At 43.0% G+C, this 21,752-nt stretch overlaps 1 protein-coding gene across 18 annotated transcripts in view; it reads left to right on the top strand.

The window, feature by feature from the left end:
* CDH23 (cadherin related 23) overlaps nucleotides 1-21,752 on the top strand; it is a 785,528-nt gene that overhangs the window by 530,101 nt on the left and 233,675 nt on the right. For 16 of the 18 annotated variants that reach the window (XR_009763949.1, XM_061635232.1, XM_061635230.1 and 13 more), the window contains one exon: nucleotides 9,366-9,478. The exons of 1 other annotated variant lie outside the window; for it this stretch is intronic. Coding sequence is in view for 15 of the 17 variants with exons in the window: in XM_061635232.1 (XP_061491216.1) it covers nucleotides 9,366-9,478 (113 nt within the window). In the remaining 2 variants the exon portion in view is untranslated. Of the gene's footprint in view, nucleotides 1-9,365; nucleotides 9,479-18,840; nucleotides 19,896-21,752 lie in introns of those variants that run through there. One more of the 18 variants, XM_061635236.1, reaches the window with a different exon arrangement.

Below are 21,752 nucleotides of genomic sequence, written 5' to 3'. Positions count from 1 at the left end.
CTTTCTTGATCCCCTGGCCAGGAGGCTTTCTATATATATTTCTACCAGTTCCCCTGCTGGGCCAGACACTGAGGAAGCTTCAGCGCAAACATGCTCATATAGTGCTGCTTGACACGTTGGACATGTTGCCTGTGGTTCTCAGATCTCCTATCACTATCAGTCACGGATCCTTGGAAGCTACCAAAGAGGCCACATCTTCTCTCTCAGGGTCCAATCTGGCATCCAGATCCTGACTGGTTGAGTCTGATGGCTTGGCATTTGAGTGAAGACAGCTGACCCACACAGGTCTATCACAGGACGTTATTGATACCATTCCTCTAGACGGCTGTCTACTATCTGAGTTTACCAGAATACGTGGTCTACATTTTTCCAACTGGTGTGGCTCCCATGGTCTCTGGCCTTCCAGGGCTATGGTTAAACAAGTTCTGCAAAAATGGAAGTGGACTGCCTTTAAGTCGATCCCGACTTATGGCAACCGTATGAATAGGGTTTACATGGTAAGTGGTATTCAGAGGGGGTTTGCCATTGCCTTTCTCTGAGGCTGAGAGGCAGTGACTTGCCCAAGGTCACCCGGTGAGCTTCATGGCTGTGTGGGGATTCAAACCCTGGTCTCCCAGGTCGTAGTCCAACACTCTAATCACTACACCACACTGGCTCTCAAAAGGTTCTGCAGATTCTCCATAAAGGCTTGAAAATGGGACTGAAGCCCAACACTTTGCATTGCCAGGAATCTGCTATCTCTTTGATCTTATCAGTAAACCCCTCACATGTCTCTATTGGCTCTCATGCTCTGGTCAAGCACTTTCTGAAAGGTGCTTCACTCTCCCTGGCAGTGTCTCACCATTTTCTGTCCTGGAGTTTACAGAAGGTCCTGCAAGCACTGCCTGTAGTGACATTCAGGTCCTTTGAGCCACTCAGGACTGTGCCCTTGTGAGTTCTTTCCTTTGAGGTCCTTTTCTAACGGCCATCACCTCTGCTTGACAAATGTCAGAGTTGGGAGCACTATCCTTGGCCTGTCATCTCTCTGTCTTTCATAAGGACTCCTTTGTTTTACATCCTGACTCATCTTTTCAACCCAAAGTAACTTCCATGTTCACTGTAACCAGAACATTGTACTTCCATTGTTTTGTCCCAATCCTGTCCATCTGCAGAAAAACATCTGGCATTCCTTAAATGTCCGCAGAGCCCTTAAGGTTTATTTAGTTCGTACATAGGACATTTAACTAACTGAATCTTTGATTGTATCATTCCAGCGACGAACTCTTGGGCGGGGGGAGGAATGTCAAAGTCTACTTTATCTTGCATTGCTCTGGCCTACAAATCTCTCAAGTTTCCGGTGCCTTGCAACATCAAAGTGAACTCTACTAGATTTGTAGCCACCATGGCTGCATTTGCAACTAAAGCACCTCTCGCAGACATTTGCAGGGCTGTGGTATGGTTGACCCCCAGACTCATTTATCAAGCACTATAAGATAGACTGTTATGATTCTGCTGATGCCTCATTTGGGAGGTATGTTCTGCAACAAGTGGTATCTCATGTTTAGGCAACCTTAGGCAAAACAGTGGACCCTGTTTTGGTACATCCCACTTGATGGTATGCTACCTGGGGAAAACGGACCATTGGCCTCACCTGAAAGGTGGTTTCCCCAGGTATCATGCTGTCAGGACCTTCCCTGATGGGAGCTGCCTATGTGCTCTCATTGTTATCAGTGTTCATATATGTACTCAGTGCTAAGGCTTCTTCTGTTTGGTTGAGTTTATAATGTTCTCAGGGAGTCCAAACTTTATTGTATGTATTTTGGGCTATGGCTGCTCCTTTGTTTGTGCAGTTGTTATTTTTCCTTGTTGTTTTATCTGTTCACCATGCTACTGCTGTCAAGTTGTTTTCCTCTGGCCTCATCTGGAATGAACAAGGAGCACCAGAAGGAGCATTCCAAGTCTTGACTCCTCTGCATTCTACCTTTGGATGCTAGGTGGCACTACAGCCCACTTGATGGCATGATACCTGGGAAAACCACCTTTCAGGTGAGACCAACAGTCCATTTTGAATGCAGAAACAATGGTCAATACAAGATCAGCACATTGGGTTGTATTCAACATAACGCCAAGTGAAATGTTCCACCAGTGGACAAGGATTTTCTTTGCCCAATGAAAAGTATTTCATCTCTCTTCCCACCATGCCCCTCCTAAATCTGTTCTGGGTTTTCCTCTAACCCTCCGGGAGTAGATTTAGGCATGTTGTGGTGCATATATGGGGGGAGTGGTGGAAATCCCCTTGTGCTAGTTGAAGTCGTTCCGCCAGCTCAAGAATTTAATTGAATGCCGCTCATTATAATTTCCATACAGTATAATCATAAGGCCATTTTTGTGGATATGCAAATTTCCCATAATCCAAAGCTACATGTACTCTCCAAATCAAGGCAGAGTGCCTTAAGTTTGATAAGCTAGAACAGAGTAAGACCATCTCCCTCATATTAAAAAACTGAAATTATAATTGCTTTTCTCAGGGCTTCCCTAGTTTTCATATTGGAAGTTTAAATGGTTCTAATTAAAGCTGAACTGAAGTTTTTCAGAATACATTTTTCTGGAAAAAAATGTGAGATTTTTCTTTAAATCACTCACCTAGAAAAAGAAGGTCACTTTGCAGAACTTTCTCCAAATTTTCTCCATCCTTTTTTTTCATTCCCTCATCCAAAATGCCCAGGAACAACCCTTGGTTCAGGGCATTGCAGAAGATGCAAAATGATGACCAGATTGCCAACATACTTGCTGCTGCTGCCACTTGGAAGGGGAAAAAAAGAGCTGCACTACTGCCACTGATAATTTTGAGCCCCATCCCCAAAACACCTTTGGAGAATTTCAGTGAAATGGCCCCCTCAATTTATCTGACCACAAATATAGCAGAGAATTTTGAGAAACCACTTCCACTAGGGGTGTGAACAGACCACAATATTCAGTTGGAACTCTGATTCAGGGCTTCATAAAACAGTGTTCCTTGATCCAAGGTGTTTTATGAGCTGTCCAGTTCAGCCCAGAATCTGTCCAAGTCTGCTTTGTTTCCACTTTACTACTGGGAAATTTTAAAAAATTGGTAATAACTTTCTTAGGCCTCATCTTGAATACTGCATCCAGTTCAGGTCTCCGCACTTCAAGAAGGATGCAGGCAAACTGGAACAGGTTCAGAAGAGGGCAACAAGGATGATCAGGGGACTAGAAACCAAGCCCTATGAGGAGAGACTGAAAGAACTGGGCATGTTTAGCCTGAAGAAGAGAAGACTGAGGGGAGATATGATAGCACTCTTCAAGTACGTGAAAGGTTGTCACACAGAGGAGGGCCGGGATCTCTTCTCAATCATCCCAGAGTGCAGGACATGAAATAATGGGCTCAAGTTGCAGGAAGCCAGATTTCAACTGGACATCAGGAAAAACTTCCTAACTGTTAGAGCCATACGACAATGGAACCAATTACCTAGAGAGGTAGTGGGCTCTCCGACACTGGAGGCACTCAAGAGGCAGCTGGACAGCCATCTGTCGGGAGTAATGCTTTGATTTGGATTCCTGCATTGCGCAGGGGGTTGGACTTGATAGCCTTATAGGCCCTTTCCAACTCTACTGTTCTATGATTCTATGATTCTTTCCTTTTGACCAGGAATGGGGAATATTTCCCAGCCTGAAGGCCACATTCATTCATGGGAGTCCTTCTGAAGGTCATATGTCAGTGGCAAAAGTAGATGGGACTAGAGACAAAGTGGAGAAAACAATAGATGTAACTTTTAACCTTTGAACAATAGGCTATATTCCAGCCACACAAAAGTCAGAGATTTCTGCACACCCACATTTCTCCATCCAGGCAAGTTAGAGGCATTATCACAGTTCAGGGACACATTCTACCCAGCCAAAATCACTTGAGGAGAGTGCAGAGTACAGGTGATGAGGGGTGCAGCCCAGTAGGGTGTGTGGCCTGTGGAGAGCCTTCATGTCTGAAAAGAGGAGCATGGGGAACCATATTCACCCCCTGGGCCTGAGATTTTGCACCCCTGCTTTAGACAGAAGTGCATGAAATTTGCAGACTTATTAGCCATATATATTATAAATGAAATGCCTATAACTTCTTTTGGGGCAGAATTGGAATAAATTTGCAGGTAAGGTCACCCTTCAATATTAATAGAATGTATTCTAAAGACCATCTCCCCCTGTATGAGCATTCCTGTCCTTTAAGGTAATCTGTGCAGACCCTTTTACATTTTTTGAAGTAAGGCAGGTTCTGACCAGTAACTGGGCCTTTTCAGTGATGGCACCCAGTCCTTGGAATATTCTCCCAAAGCTTATGTGTCTAGCACCTATCCATATGAGTTTTAGGTGCCAGGTAAAGATGAATTTATTTGCCCAGTCCTTTAATCACATTCTGCTACTGTGGTAGTCTTAATAATTTTAACCTGCTGCTTTTTAAGAGATGTAGTGTTTAAGTATTTTAGTGTTTTAGTTGTAATGGTTTGCTTATGTCCTTATAGTATTATTTGGATTAAATGTTGATATTTTGTTTGCTAATTGTTTTATCATTGTAAGCTGCCTCAAATGGTCCATTAATGAGGCAGGATATTGTGGTGGTGGTTAATATTTCCATTTTATATCACTGGATAGCAAAGTTTTATTGGATACCAAGTACACAAAGTTCAGTTGGACATCTGTTTATCATCAGTGCCATTTTTCTAATTTCCGAGTAATTTGGAAAATGCTTAGCAAGGCTTTTGATATTCAGCCATGATGACTCTCCTTGTTAACATATAGGGAGAGAAAATATCATGCATGCAAAAGGGATGAGAAAGGGAGAAATGTAACTTTCTATTCTGTGGTTTGGAAGAGGAGGAACTTTTTTATAGAAGTATCCTCATTGAAATTAGCTGAACCTGCTCTGCAAAGGTGTGCTTAATTGTATGTAACTTTGTGAGCAATCCATCACTGAGATACATTTAAAAAAAAAAAAAAACACCCCCACTGATTAATTTTTTCCAGTCTGCAGATTAATGGATATCACAGGAACTTGGGAGGCAAATGTATTTTACTAAGCCCTTTGACCTTTTGCAGTTCTGTGATCTAGATTAATTTTTAACCTGCTCCCCTGGGTATCTGCTGTGGGCAGCACCTTACAATTAAAGCGATTTGTGTTTGAAATAGGAATTGAAATCCAGACTGGATTGTATAGGTTGAATACTTGGGGGCGGGGGGGCGTGGAGACTGGAAGGGCTGGTAAATAAGTGATCCCATCTTGCTTAGCCTATTGGGTGAACATTTTGTCCCTTTCAGCTCAATGGTTTTAAATTCAAGAGCAATTAGAAGGAAGGTCGTGTAGCATAAGAGAACAATTAGAGAAGTAGGAAGTAGAGTCCCAATTACAGACAGCTCTATTATGTACTTGCACAATTTGTGTATATGCAGTGGGACAATTTACTGATTCTCCAAACCTACAGCTGTTTTCCTGTGCTTCATTGCAAGTTTAGCTATTGTGATATAGATTAATTGAAAGCACAACATGCATGATTAATAATCAAATAAGGGTTCTACAAACCAAGTCAGATCTGGTTAGCAGTAAACAATATGTGTAACTGAACTAGGATCTCTTTCCACGCAACTTCCCAGATCTTAGCCATCTTGCCTACTCACAACCAAGCCTGTGTCTCCTGCCTCCTCCAAAAGCACATCCTTAGGTTCCTTGAGCTTGTATAAGTCCTCTCCCTCACAATCAACTGATCTTTTATTTCCTTCTCAGGGACTACACTGTTAGAATGTTTGAGACTGTTCTCTGACAACACTAAAGCTCTGCCAACAGTTAGAGTGGTCTGCAAGGATGCCAAAATGCATATGGAAATACTGCTTCACATGATGCATAGTTAAACTATGGAATTTGCTATCCCAAGATGTAGTGATACACCAACTTGGACAACCTTAAAGAGAGTATAGACAAATTCCTGGAGGTTAAGGCTATCAGTAGCTACTAGCCCTTATGGCTATGTGCTATCTCCAGTGTCAGAGACAGTATGCCTCTGAATACCAGTTGTTAAGAATCACAAGTGGGGAGAATGCTATTGCCCTCCATGTTCTGCTTGTGGGCTTCTTATCGGCACCCGGTTTACCACAGTGAGAACAGGATGCAGATGGGCTTTTTGTCTGATTGAGCAGGGCTTTTAAGAACATAAGAATATAAGAACATAAGAAGAGCCTGCTGGATCAGGCCAGTGGCCCATCTAGTCCAGCATCCTGTTCTCACAGTGGCCAACCAGGTGCCTGGGGGAAGCCCGCAAGCAGGACCCGAGTGCAAGAACACTCTCCCCTCCTGAGGCTTCCGGCAATTGGTTTTCAGAAGCATGCTGCCTCTGACTAGGGTGGCACAGCACAGCCATCATGGCTAGTAGCCATTGACAGCCCTGTCCTCCATGAATTTGTCTAATCTTCTTTTAAAGCCATCCAAGCTGGTGGCCATTACTGCATCTTGTGGGAGCAAATTCCATAGTTTAACTATGCGCTGAGTAAAGAAGTACTTCCTTTTGTCTGTCCTGAATCTTCCAACATTCAGCTTCTTTGAATGTCCACGAGTTCTAGTATTATGAGAGAGGGAGAAGAACTTTTCTCTATCCACTTTCTCAATGCCATGCATAATTTTATACACTTCTATCATGTCTCCTCTGACCCGCCTTTTCTCTAAACTAAAAAGCCCCAAATGCTGCAACCTTTCCTCGTAAGGGAGTCGCTCCATCCCCTTGATCATTCTGGTTGCCCTCTTCTGAACCTTTTCCAACTCTATAATATCCTTTTTGAGATGAGGCGACCAGAACTGTACACAGTATTCCAAATGCGGCCGCACCATAGATTTATACAACGGCATTATGATATCGGCTGTTTTATTTTCAATACCTTTCCTAATTATTGCTAGCATGGAATTTGCCTTTTTCACAGCTGCCGCACACTGGGTCGACATTTTCATCGTGCTGTCCACTACAACCCCGAGGTCTCTCTCCTGGTCGGTCACTGCCAGTTCAGACCCCATGAGCGTATATGTGAAATTAAGATTTTTTGCTCCAATATGCATAATTTTACACTTGTTTATATTGAATTGCATTTGCCATTTTTCCGCCCATTCACTCAGTTTGGAGAGGTCTTTTTGGAGCTCTTCGCAATCCCTTTTTGTTTTAACAACCCTGAACAATTTAGTGTCATCAGCAAACTTGGCCACTTCACTGCTCACTCCTAATTCTAGGTCATTAATGAACAAGTTGAAAAGTACAGGTCCCAATACCGATCCTTGAGGGACTCCACTTTCTACAGCCCTCTATTGGGAGAACTGTCCGTTTATTCCTACTCTCTGCTTTCTGCTTCTTAACCAATTCCTTATCCACAAGAGGACCTCTCCTCTTATTCCATGACTGCTAAGCTTCCTCAGAAGCCTTTGGTGAGGTACCTTGTCAAACGCTTTTTGAAAGTCTAAGTAAACTATGTCCACTGGATCACCTCTATCTATATGCTTGTTGACACTCTCAAAGAATTCTAATAGGTTACTGAGACAGGACTTTCCCTTGCAGAAGCCATGCTGGCTCTGCTTCAGCAAGGCTTGTTCTTCTATGTGCTTAGTTAATCTAGCTTTAATAATACTTTCTACCAGTTTTCCAGGGACAGAAGTTAAGCTCACTGGCCTGTAATTTCCGGGATCCCCTCTGGATCCCTTTTTGAAGATTGGCGTTACATTTGCCACTTTCCAGTCCTCAGGCACGGAGGAGGACCCGAGGGACAAGTTACATATTTTAGTTAGCAGATCAGCAATTTCACCTTTGAGTTCTTTGAGAACTCTCGGGTGGATGCCATCCTGGCCCGGTGATTTGTCAGTTTTTATATTGTCCATTAAGCTTAGAACTTCCTCTCTCGTTACCACTATTTGTCTTAGTTCCTCAGAATCCCTTCCTGCAAATGTTAGTTCAGGTTCAGGGATCTGCCCTATATCTTCCACTGTGAAGACAGATGCAAAGAATTCATTTAGCTTCTCTGCAATCTCCTTATCGTTCTTTAGTACACCTTTGACTCCCTTATCATCCAAGGGTCCAATTGCCTCCCTAGATGGTCTCCTGCTTTGAATGTATTTATAGAATTTTTTGTTGTTGGTTTTTATGTTCTTAGCAATGTGCTCCTCAAATTCTTTTTTAGCATCCCTTATTGTCTTCTTGCATTTCTTTTGCCAGAGTTTGTGTTCTTTTTTATTTTCTTCATTCGGACAAGACTTCCATTTTCTGAAGAAAGACTTTTTGCCTCTAAGAGCTTCTTGACTTTGCTCGTTAACCATGCTGGCATCTTCTTGGCCCTGGCGGTACCTTTTCTGATCTGCGGTATGCACTCCAGTTGAGCTTCTAATATAGTGTTTTTAAACAACTTCCAAGCATTTTTGAGTGATGTGACCCTCTGGACTTTGTTTTTCAGCTTTCTTTTTACCAATCCCCTCATTTTTGTGAAGTTTCCTCTTTTGAAGTCAAATGTGACCGTGTTGGATTTTCTTGGCAATTGGCCAGTTACATGTATGTTTAATTTAATAGCACTGTGGTCACTGCTCCCAATCGGTTCAACAACACTTACATCTCGCACCAGGTCCCGGTCCCCACTGAGGATTAAGTCCAGGGTTGCCGTCCCTCTGGTCGGTTCCATGACCAACTGATCTAGGGAATAGTCATTTAGAATATCTAGAAACTTTGCTTCTTTGTCATGACTGGAACACATATGCGGCCAGTCTATGTCCGGGTAGTTGAAGTCACCCATTACTACCACATTTCCTAGTTTGGATGCTTCCTCAATTTCATATCTCATCTCAAGGTCTCCCTGAGCATTTTGATCAGGGGGACGATAGATCGTTCCCAGTATTAAGTCCCTCCTGGGGCACGGTATCACCACCCACAACGATTCTGTGGAGGAGTCTGCCTCTTTTGGGGTTTCGAGCTTGCTGGATTCAATGCCTTCTTTCACGTATAGAGCGACTCCGCCACCAATACGTCCTTCCCTGTCCTTCCGATATAGTTTATATCCAGGGATAACCGTATCCCACTGGTTTTCTCCATTCCACCAGGTCTCAGTTATGCTCACTATATCAATGCTCTTCTCTAAGACCAAGCACTCCAGTTCTCCCATCTTGGTTCGGAGGCTCCTAGCATTAGCGTACAGGCACTTGTAAGCAGTGTCTCTCTTCAAGTGTCTTATGTTCTTATGTTCTTATGTGCTGTTCTCTGTAGTCTACAACATGAAAACTTCTTTTCTATCTCTTAGATGCCACTGAGCCTCAACAGTTCAACATACAAGCTTTTTATCTTTTCACTCTCCTTTCTTGCCTTCTGCAGGGGAAATCACCACTACATCTCTGCTGGATCGAGAGGCTAAATCAGAATATATACTCATTGTGCGAGCAGTAGATGGAGGTGTGGGTCACAATCAGAAAACGGGCATTGCCACTGTGAGTTAAAATTATTCCTTTTCCATGTTGTGATTTTGACTATTGGCCATGCTGGCTAGGGCTAATGAGGGTTGGTGCCCAAGAATATCTGGAGGGCCACAAGTTCCCCACCCCTGATCTAGAGAAAATATTTTAGCACCCAGCTAAATTTATGTTGTGATGATTTGATGAATGGCTGTTTCAGCTCTAGGTCTTTGAGGGCCCAAGGGCAAGACATCTTCCATGGGCCCTCCCTCCATCCCACCTTCCATCCCTCTGTGAGTCTGCCTCCTCACTGCACCAGGCCCAGAGGGCTCAGGTCATGTAAAGCACCTCCAACACACATTCAAAGCACATGACATCCCCTAAAGAATCCTGGGAACTTTAGTTTGTTAAGGGTGCTGGGAATGTATAGCCCTGTGAGGAAGAAGCCACAGTTCCCAGGATTCTTTAGGGAAGTCATGTGCTTTAAATGTGCGTTGGATGTGCTTTAAATGTATTGTGTGGTTCTACTCATGTTTGTAAAAGGATAGTGAATTTGGAAATCATTTAAATAATGAACTCTTCTGTGTTTTTCTTCAGAACAATAAATTGTTATAGGGCGTGTATGGGGTTGTGGGAGGACTTCACGGGGAGACATGCCTTCAGGCCAAAGAAAGCCTGAATCCTTTTATTCATGTGGCAGAACTTTGTAGCCCCACCATTTATAGGTGGCAATTACCTTTTCTGTGATATTTTGAAGTAATGCCTCTTCAAGGTTTACACAAAAAGGAAGGGGATAAAAACAAAGTATCTGGAAATAAAGACATGCTTCACTTCCCTCTTCTGCTGAGAGTAAAGGTCATCTTGGTTGCTTACATATAGCTGGGGAAAGTTGCCAGATCTGGGCTTGTTTTCTCTCCCGCAAGGCTCCATAATCTCCTATGACCCGTCCTACCTTTGCCCTCCTTCTAGCTGCCCCTTTCTGCTTCCTTTCTCTGCCTCCAGGAGGATGCAATGTTTTGTTCTTAAAAGTGAAGGCCCTGCCCCCTTTCCACAGCATGTTTGATGACCTATACCTGCTCCACATTTCTTCTTTATTGCAGAACACTGGAGCCCCTATGAGAAAAGCTCATTTCATTTGTTAGAAAGTGTGGTGGCTTAAAGGCAACGTTCACATCGTGTTCCTTCTGCTGGGATGGGGCTGATGGTGTCACGTCAGGGCCGGTTCTAAAGGGCAGCCAGGTGCGGCACTGGCCCGAGGGCCCCTGGAGCTATGGGGGGCCCCTCAGCTGCCCCTCCACTCCCCTTCCATGATCCGCGGCCCCTCCACACACCCCACCTACCTGTCCTGTCTTTTACCATTGCCCTTAATGAAGATGGCAGCCGCGGTTTCCCTAAGGTACTGAAGCCCCTGCTGCCATCTTAGTTGATGGCAGAGATGTGTGTGCATAGCACACACATGTGCCATCAACAAAGATGACGGCAGAAGCGTCATCCCCTTAGGGAAACTGCAGCCGCCACCTTCATTAAGGGTAATGGTAAAAGACAGGAGACAGGTAGGTGGGGGATGTGGGGGGCCCACACACACGCCGGGGCCCAGGGCAAGCTGATGCCCAAGGGCCCTGGCATGCCTGGAGCCAGCCCTGTGTCACGTGGCCAGCTGTAGAAATTAAATGCTGTTTCACCTATGAGTTCCCTTTGGAGATCTGGTCTGGAATTCATAATCCGCACTAACACTTTTAAAACAGATGACATTACCTGAAACAACCTGTTAACGTATTTAAAGCTTGAATTCATCTGGTTTTCTGGTTTTCCTGCCACCCAAGCATACATAAGGAAACCACTAAAGTGTCCTCCCCCCCCCCAAGCCCTTTAAATACCTTATGAGGAAAGGACTGTTTGGCTGTGAAGGGTTTTCCTCAAAGAGCGATTTATCTTGGATAGTTAAAAAGGGACTGGAAGGAACAGTAAGAGAAAGATGCTGCTACTGACAATCATCATGCATCAGCCTCTAGGAGATGGTCAGGATGATTAGGAAGTCTTTTCATTCCCTTTTCCCTCCTCCTCTCTGTTTTCTTGCAATTACACATAAGATGTTCCCAATCATGACAGGTTTCCTTGCAACCAACCCACATGCTTACATTCACATTGGTTGTTCATCCTAATGGGGATGGTGTAATGGGGATGATTATTTTGAGAAATTAGTTTTGATTTGCCTAAAGTGCCACTGGATGGCGTCACTGCCCCATCTAGACACTACCTGAAAAATCATGCTTCCATTTGGTGTGATCTTATCTCTATCTTTTTTATATATAAAGGGTGCTTCCAGACAACCTTTTTATTGAGTATCTATCCTGATTTGTTTGCAGGAAGATTAGACAATGCTGGCTATGTAATGAGCATTCATTCTGATTTGTTTGCTGCTGGTTAGATAACATTGCATCAAAGGTTGTCCCACACTTCCCAGTGCATTTTCTGTTACCTTCCTCATCACCAAAAATCTGATATTTTTGGGAAACAGATTTGTTGCATGAGACCTCCTAGTCAGCTAACTATAACTGTACAACCTGAATTGGCCGGTATGTGATTGAATCCCACCCAAAAAGCACTCAAATCCTTTCAGACCAGGTTAAAGCGCTGTTGTTCACCTAGGGGTAAAAACTTTGAATTTGGTTGTCTTGTCAAACATCTCTGTGAGCTCTGATTCATAAATTTCAGGAACATTCATTAACTAGGGAGTAGGTAGTATCTTCTGAATGCCTTGTCAATTCACCCTGCTGAAAAGTATGATGGGCTTTCTACCAGAGCAGTGTAACCTATGAAACACTGGAGTTGGACTTGGGTGATCTTGAGCCAGTCGCTATCTCCTAGCCTAGCCTATTTCACATGATTATTGTGCTTATATAAAATGTGAAAAAATCTATTTTTTTGCCATCCTAAGGTCCTTAGAGGAAAGACAGGATACCAAATTACTTGTAATTGTTTGTTCTTTCCAATCCCACCACTTTCCCTCTGACCTGACAGGGAAAGGGAGAGTACTTGTGATGAAACCACTGAAAACTTTTCAAATTTCATAGTGACCAGCTATTTGTAAGCAGTTTTAGTGCTTCAGCTTATAGGAAGAGATGGATGACAAAACATCTTTTGGGAAGTTTAGGGAATATTGTTTTAAGAGAAAAGATGTGATAGTGTGACAGAAGCTGTGGAATGCAAAACAGACAACTCTTTCTACTTACCTTTATTTACCCTGCTGTTTTGTTGCTTTTTAAAAATTGTTTTGACATGTGTATGATTTTTTTAAATTCTATGTATTTTATCTTTGTGAGTAGCCTTGTATACCTTTTCACCGAAAGGTAGAATAAATAAATAAGTAGGTGGCTGGTTAAGTCAACAATTTACAGAGGCAATTTGTGTAAGAATATATGAAAGATACATCCTTTTTTCAGTGCCATCTTGGTGCTCCGGTATCTGATGGACACATGCTTTAGGGATGCAAAGGAGGACTGAGTAAGGCTAGCAGGAAAGTCAGGCAAGACCTTCAGTGGGAACCCTTTTGATTACATCACATCCTTATCATTTTCCTTCAACTCCTTTCTCATTAGACCCTTGTATCTGTGTATGTATTGTCCCAGTCTTATGAGATTTGCTCAAGCCAGCAAGAAGCAGAACAGAACAAGCAGAATTCTGGACAGTGAGGTGCTGGTCAAGGCTCTTCTGTAGAACAGTATGACATGGTACAATTTCAGAAATGTAGAAAATGTCACTGTATGACATGGTACAATTTCAGAAATGTAGAAAATGTACATTTCAGTATTAAAATAGAAATTTTTCTTTCATGATTCCTGAGACTGTATATATGGAATGGATGGGGGGGGGATGTTGCCCATGTTTTGAGTTTGTACCAATTCCCCAAAATGATACTTGGATGCTGTGTACATGTTTATGATTGCTGTGGGAAACACATTTTTTTCATGCAGCAAGCATGTAAAGCATAGCTATCATCCATGTTTTTCCATTTCTCTAAAAATCTAGAGTTCCCAGACATACAGCGTGCCAAGCATTTAAAGATGTGTGTTGAATGTGAGGATGACATTCACGCTTGGTGCATTTGCTGTGTAAAATGCCAGTGTAACATCAAGGTTTCCCACAGCAATCATAATGTGTAGAATTGTCCTTTGACTTGTTGCCTTCCCCTATATTACCTGGAGTCTTTTGGCCATTTCCTTTTCTTTCAGTGACAAAAGTAATTGCCTTCCTTTGTTGTAACTATTTTTCCCTGTCACTGTGTGAACTTCCCTCTTATCTGACCAGAGCCCACCCAGTGCCATTCAGTTACTTCTTTTAAGCCTCCTCTAATTTGTTCTTGATATTTGTATGCTCACTTCTCACTCCCCCCCCATTTTTACTACATTGTTTTCCACGTCCATTCCCACATTATTACAGAATGAGTAAGTTGGGTCCCTGTTGTCCAGATACTCTTAAAACAATCAGTACCTGCTCAGTCTACCAGGTGACTGCCCAGGGCACCTACATGTAACTAATAGGAATTTCAAACAGTTTAAATTATTTACCAGGACAGTCAGAAACCAAGGCAACTGTTCAGGCATGGCTGAGCTTCTCTGGTATGCTCCTGGCTCTATACTCTAAAGGCACAAAGTACTCTTGTAAGTTGCTCTTGTGTCTAAAATGAAGGCTGCATCAAATTATCACAGGTTTTCTTTTTCAATATTTTTGCCAGAGTTTGCATTTTCAAATAAATTTTGAAGGAATTGGTTTTGCCAAAGCTCCAAAAATAGCTGGTGATACAATGTCCATGTTTGTCTTAGAAGTAGAAATGAGTACAAGCACTTCCCTAGTTGTATTTCCCCATGGACAGGTTCCTGGTTGCTTATCTGCTGTGCCCACTGGCTTGTGTGTGCTGTTTAATGCCAGATCAGGACACAATAAGGGCTCATTCACACAGGAGCTGGACTTTGTATTAAAGACACAGCTTTTGCCATCGCAATAGATTTGCAAGGTTTACACTTCCTACATTCCAATCTGCTGTTTTCCATTCACACTAGTCAGCATTCCTCCTGAAAGGTTTAGTATTGCTGTTTCCTTTTGGCCCTGCTCCCAATTTTACATGTTTACTCCCTCCAGAGTATCGATATTGCTAATGGAGAAGGGAAAGGGTATTTTTGGTCAGTTTCATTGCTTCTTGTCAATTGCATGCCTCTTCCGCAGCCAGGAAAGCATAGAGGTGCAGTTGACATGAAACTATATGAAACTGATTAGAGGAGGGGAATGAGTGAAAGGCAAAGTAGGCAGCAGCTGCAGCAGCTTTTGCAGGGGGCAGAGAGAGAGGGAGCGGGCAATGGAGCATAAGAGAGTCCGCCCATTAAAAAAAATTGAAGCAAAGTGCCTACACGGAGGAGTGCAGTGAAGCTGAGACGGTTTTTCTTTTCCTTTTCACATTATAACTGGATTGGGTTGATACGGATTTAAAAGGGAAAACTGCATTTTAGCTTCTGCTTGCCTAACAATGTCATGTGAACCATGTGAATTACAAAGGGATGCACGTAGCACCAGACACACACTAAATCACAGTGTGGATGAGCCCTAGGACTATACTCATCCGTTATTTGATCATGGATGAGGATGCTGATTTGGTGTGCATTACTAATACTTGCGTGGGTGAGCTGGGAGGAGTTGATCTGACCGAGCTTTGCTCACCTGGCTACTCGGTGCAACACCAGCACAGGCTGCATGGACAGGCAGAAAGGATTTCTGTATTCCCTAGAACTTCCATCTCTGTCACCAGGAAATGACTGTGTTGGAGCTGGAGTTGGCTGTGAAGGCCTGCACCTGGTGTAGGTCCAAGGAGACAGTACACTAGGGTTGCTGCTGGTGTACCGTCCACCCTGCTGCCCAGCCACTTCTCTGACCTAGCTGGTGGAGGCCATCTCAACTGTGGTATTGGAGAAGCCCAGAATGATAGTCCTGGGTGATTTCAATGTCCACTAGGCTGCCTCTAATGTTCAGGAATTCATGGCTCCATGATGATCATGGGGCTGTCTCAAGTTGTCACCGGTCCAACACATGAGGTAGGGCACACCCTTGATTTGGTTTTTGCTCCAGATGGAGGAAGGGGTGGTCTAGAGATAGGGGGTATGGATATTACCCCATTGTCATAGTCAGACCACTTCCTGGTGAAGTTTAGATTTACGGTCTTGATCCTCCCCTGCAGGGATGGGGTACAGATTAAGATGGTCTGCCTCCAGAGACTAATGGAACCCACTGGATTCCTGAATGCCCTGAGGGAATTTCCAGTGGATACCGCAGGTGACCCTATTGAAGCCCTTGTCGCTCTATGGAACAATGAGACACGTCGGGCTTTTAACATGGTTGCAACATGTCCTCTCTATCCTTGTCCTTCTTGGCTTATTAAAGCTTGCCAAGGGTGTATGACTGAGTGGATCCAGGGTGTGGTCAATGCACATTTATGGGATGGAGACTGGACTACTTCCGAAAAAGCCCACCCTGGACCAATTGGTTTTTGACAAGTACTGCCTGGTTGCAAATGCCCCCTCTTTAAGGAAGGTAATCAAGAGGGTTGTGGTGCAGCAATTGCAAGCACTCTTGGATGAAACAGATTATCTTAACCCATTCCAATCTGGGTTCAGGCCTGGTTATGGGAAAGAATCGGCCTTGGTCACCCTGATGAATGAAGGGAGAAGGACGGGGAGTGCAACCCTATTATTCTTCCAGTAGGGCCCCGCTGTAAAGCGAAATCTGCTGTAAATCTGCTTGACTAACATTGACAAAAATGGTGCCCGATGCCCAAAAAACGCCATAAAACCGGAACAAGCGCCGTAGGAGCAGGGCCTTTATGCAATTGACAACCGCTGTATTGGTGGAACGCTGTAAAGCAGAGTGCCACAAAGCGGGGCCCTACTGTACTTGATTTTTGTTACTATTGACCATGGTATCCTTCTGGGCTGACTTGGTGAGATGGGTATTGGAGGCACTGTTTTACAGTAGTTACGATCCTACCTCCAGGGTCATTTTCAGAGAATAGCCTTGGGTGATTGTCTTTTGGCCCACTGGCAGTTGTGCTGTGGGGTGTCACAGGGTACCACCTTGTCCCCCATGCTGTTTAACATCTATATGAAGCTGTCGGAGTGGTCATCAGGAGATTTGGGGTGAGGTGTCAGCAGTATGCTGATGATACCCAGCTCTTTTTCTCTGTAACATCTGAATTGGGAGAAGCCTTGCAAGCCCTGGACCAGATAATTGGTCAGTTGCCTGCTTTGGATGGGGTTATACTTCCTCTGAAAGAGCAGGTCCATAGTCTGGGGGTGATCCTGGATCCGTCTTTGTCGCTAGAGGCCCAGGTGACCTCAGTGTCTAGAAGTGCCTTTTACCAGCGAAGGCTTAGAATGTTTAGGAATTTTTCATATGATTGTTGTTTTTAGCTTGCAGTTGTGGGTATAAAATATATTTATGAAATGTGTTTGAAACGGGAAACCTATTAACATAACCATCAACAGAGAAGAACTAGGAATTGTGGGGAAATGGGGCTTAGGAGACAGAAATGAAGCAGGAGAAAGACTGATTGAATTCTGTGAAGCCAATAATTTGTTTCTTGCAAACACATTTTTTGAGCAACTGAAAAGACGACTGTACACGTGGACATCACCAAATGTTCAATATAGGAATCAAATTGATTATATAATTGGTAGCAGAAGATGGAGAAGTTCCATACTTTCTGCAAAAACAAGACCAGGAGCAGATTGCGGTACAGATCATGAACTGGTCGTATCAAAAATCAGAGTAAAGCTAAAGAAGAAGAACAAAGCAATCATAATGCCAAAATACAATGTAAATAACATCCCAGAAAAATATAAAGATCAAATAAGTAACAGATTTGAGGCTTTAAACTTAGTTGACAGAGAATCAGAAGAACTATGGAGTGAAGATAGAGACATTATCAGGGAAGAATACAAAAAGACAATACCTCTAGGTAAAAAGAGAAAGACCGCAATGGATGACTGAAGAAACTCTTAAAATGGTTAAGGAGAGAAGGAAAGCAAAAACCAGTGGAGATTGAAACACGGTCAGAACCCTAAATGCAACAATACAGCGACTAGTACGTAGGGACAAAGAGAACTATTACAATAGTTATTGTATAAAAATAGAAGAGGACAACAAACCGGGAAGAACAAGAACCCTATTTCAAAAGATTAGAGAAATGAAAGGGAAATTTAAGCCAAGAGTAGGGATGTTGAATAATCAACAGGGGAACACACTGACTGACCAAGATGAAATAAAAGGAAGATGGAAACAATACACTGAAGAACTCTATAAAAGAGTTGCAAGGATGACAGATTCATTCACGGAGGAACCATATTGTCATCTTCGGGGCTGGGAGCTGGGCTGTAACTAAGCAGCCGGCAGCTAGCTAGGTCACAAATCTGCCAAGGTCAGCAGATAACAGGAGCCGGCTGGAGAAAGGAATGCCTCTAGCAACTGTACCAGTAGCAGTGTCCGTAAGCGTCGTCGAAGTGGGGAAGGTAGGTTCAGAAAGGCAGGGGTTAAGTCCAAAGGGTCTGGAGTCTGCGAACTATGTTTCATGTGGAGGTCACGCCCGACATTGTAGTCAGCAACACGCTGAAGCCAGGGTCTGTCTTTTAAAGAACACCTCTGCAGATAGATGGGAACAATCACCCCTCTGGCTTCTGCAAGCATGCCGGCCTTAAACGGACAGGCCGGCCCCTCTGCTGCCTGACTTTCTGTTGCCTGCGCTCTGCAGGTAGGAGGGGAGCCTCCTGGTCACTTCCTGATTCAGGCTGAAGAGCTTCAGCTGTATCTTGGACACTCTCCAGCTGAGGGGGAGTAGAAGCTGCATTTTCAGGAGTTTCCTCTGTTTCCCCTTCTGGCTCTGTGGCTGTTACTCCTGAGTCGTCCTCGTCTGATGAGTCCTCCAAAGGGGCCATGACACATATGAAGAAGAACCAGAAATGTTAGAATGTGAGGTAAAAGCTGCTCTTAAAATACTCGGAAGAAACAAATCACCAGGAGCAGATGGCATACCAATAGAGTTGCTACAAGCTACTGAGACTGAATCTGTCCAAATTTTGACAAAAATGTGTCAAGAAATATGGAAAACTAAACAATGGCCCACAGATTGGAAGCTGGAATGCAGTAATTATCGAACTATTGCCTTAATATCCCATGCAAGTAAAGTAATGCTCAAGTTTCTACAACAAAGGCTCTTACCATATATGGAGTGAGAAATGCCAGTCATCCAAGCTGGATTTAGAAAGGGAAGAGGCACCAGAGATCATATCGCAAACATACGTTGGATAATGGAACAGAGCAAGGAATTTGAGAAGAAAATCACCCTGTGCTTTATAGATTACAGCAAAGCCTTTGACTGTGTAGATGATGAAAAACTATGGAGTGCGTTAAAAGAAATGAGGGCTCCACAGCATCTGATTGTCCTGATGCGCAACCTATACTCTGGACAAGAGGCTACTGTAAGGACAGAATATGGAGAAACCAATTAGTTCCCAATCAGAAAGTGTGTGAGACAGTGGTGTATTTTATCACCCTATTTTTTTAATCTATACGCAGAACATATCATACGGAAAGCAGGATTGCACCAAGATGAAGGAGGTGTGAAAATTGGAGGGAGAATAATTTAAGATATGCAACGATACCATACTACTTGCAGAAACCAGTAATGGTTTGAAACGAATGCTGATGAAAGTTAAAGAGGAAAGCACAAAAGCAGGACTACAGCTGAACATCAAAAGGACTAAAGTAATGACAAGAGAAGATTTATGTAACTTTAAAGTTGACAATGAGGACACTGAACTTGTCAAGGATTATCAATACCTCGGCACAGTCATTAACGAAAATGGAGACAATAGTCAAGTAATCAGAAGAAGGCTAGGACTGGGGAAGGCAGCTATGAGAGAACTAGAAAAGGTCCTCAGATGCAAAAATGTATCACTGAACACTAAAGTCAGGATCGTTCAGACCATAGTATTCCCAATCTTTATGTATGGATGTGAAAGCTGGACAGTGAAAAAAGCAGATGAGAGAAAAATCAACTCCTTTGAAATGTGGTGTTGTAGGAGAGCTTTGCGCATACCATGGACTGCGAAAAAGACAAATAATTGGGTGTTAGAACAAATTAAACCAGAACTGTCACTAGAAACTAAAATGATGAAAATGAGGTTATCATACTTTGAACACATAATGAGAAGACATGATTCACTAGAAAAGACAATAATGCTGGGCAAAACAGAAGGAAGTAGAAAAAGAGGAAGGCCAAACAAGAGATGGATTGATTCCATAAAGGAAGCCACAGACCTGAACTTACAAGATCTGAACAGGGTGGTTCATGACAGATGCTATTGGAGGGCTCTGATTCATAGGGTTGCCATAAGTCGTAATCGACTTGAAGGTACGTAACAATAACATGAAATGTGTTTGATATTTGTTTTTGTTGCACCTACATATTGATAATTGTTTACTGTTCTTGTGAGCTGCTTTGAGCATAATTTGGAAAAGTAACATATAAATAAACCTTGTAATGATTAAATCTATAGCACAGCCATTACCACAGCTAAAATTTTCATATCACCCAGTGTCAACTCAAACAGCCTGGTTTATACACATTCAGCTATGCTGAATAATCAAATTATATAAAATTGTTGTTGTTGTTGTTTACTCGCCCTTCATCCAGAGGTCCCAGGGCATGTTACACCAATTTTAAAACACATAATTAAAACAGTTAAAAACCTCTCTTGATAAGATCTGAATTCTTCTTCTTCCTGTTCTTCTTGGATTTTATTGGCATTGCAAAGTGCTTTCGTGAATTGCCCAGGAGGAGAGTGTGTGTGTGTGTGTGTGTGTGTGTGTGTGTGTGTGTGTGTGTGTGTGTGTGTGTGTGTGTGTGTGTGTGTGTGTGTGTGTGAGCAAGAGAGGGAGAGAGGGAGAGAGAGAGAGAGAATTATCACAGTGACTAAGAAAACATATTAACTTCTAATAGCAAAACATTTTGGCTTCCTCCTTTTGCTGCTCTGAAATATGTTTGTGGCATAGATGTAAACTGCTACTAGCAGATGTCAAAACAGCCGTTTTAAAACTTCTGGTGATGTAGGGCCACAGCTCAGTGGAAGACCCTCTGCCTTGCATGCAAAAGGTCCCAAGTTCAATCCCCAACATCTCCAGTTAGGGCTGGGAGAAAATCCTGTCTGAAATCCTGGAGAGCTGCTGCCAGTCAGTGTAGACAATACTGAGCTAGATGGATCAAAGGTCTGACTCAGTATAAGGCAGCTTCCTGCGTTCCTGTGTACCTGCTTTGAGAAGCCGAATCTTTGCTCACATAAGGGCATTACTATGTTTTAAAAGTATAGGAACAGTTGGAATGGGAGATGACTAAATTATTTATAGGTGGAGTCCCACCTCACCTACCTGTTGCATCACATCACTATCTACACTTTGGGGTGCAATTTAGGTAGGCTGGGAGAGGCAGTCTTCTCTGTGGACTGTGTAAGGATGCCAAATACCCCAAGCTCTTTCTTTAAACATTAGTAACTATGTGTCTTTTGTTGATGATAATGCTGTAGTGATTTAGGTATAAAAAAGAAAATGATTGCAACAAATGTTCTTGACATACATTGCTTTTTTGCAATATAGCTTTGATGTATTCTTTGAACCTTACTGAGTTCCTCCCCTACCCTCCCCACACACAACTGAAATTTCTGTGCTTGGAATCCTCCTATCTAAATTGGTGCTGCCATTCCTCATGCTCCAAGCTCTGACTGTGGGCACATTGACCATGCACTCTTTTTTCATAGTGCTAGTGTGAGAACAGCCCAGGCTGTATAGGCTTACTAAACCAATGATAGTGGCTGTTTTGGAATAGCACTAGTGGCATGTTTTTCTCCTTGATTATAATTTATTTTTCATTTCAACACATGATGAATACACTGGACTCCATAGGAAATATACAATAACACTGTAATTGCCTCCTGTTTGCCATGTTGATTGATTACCCCCTGAGTTATTCTCTTAACTCTATTGGGAACATGAATACCATTGATTGTAGAAATGCTTGCCCATTTTATCACTTCAGCTTGGAAAGAGAAAGGAGTGAGAGCTTTTAACAGTGCAATCCTATACATGTCTACTCAAAAGTAAGACCCATTGAGTTCAATCGGACTTACTCCCAGGTGAGTATAGAATTGCAGCCTAAATATATTCTTACAATTCCAGTCTAGTCTTAAGTGCTAATGTAGCCAAAGGCTACAGAGAA

This window comes from Rhineura floridana, chromosome 7, assembly GCF_030035675.1.
Source record: "Rhineura floridana isolate rRhiFlo1 chromosome 7, rRhiFlo1.hap2, whole genome shotgun sequence".
NCBI classification, from domain to species: Eukaryota; Metazoa; Chordata; class Lepidosauria; order Squamata; family Rhineuridae; genus Rhineura; species Rhineura floridana.
Note: the sequence above shows the minus strand (reverse complement) of the source record. Positions and strands in the feature narration are given on the sequence as shown.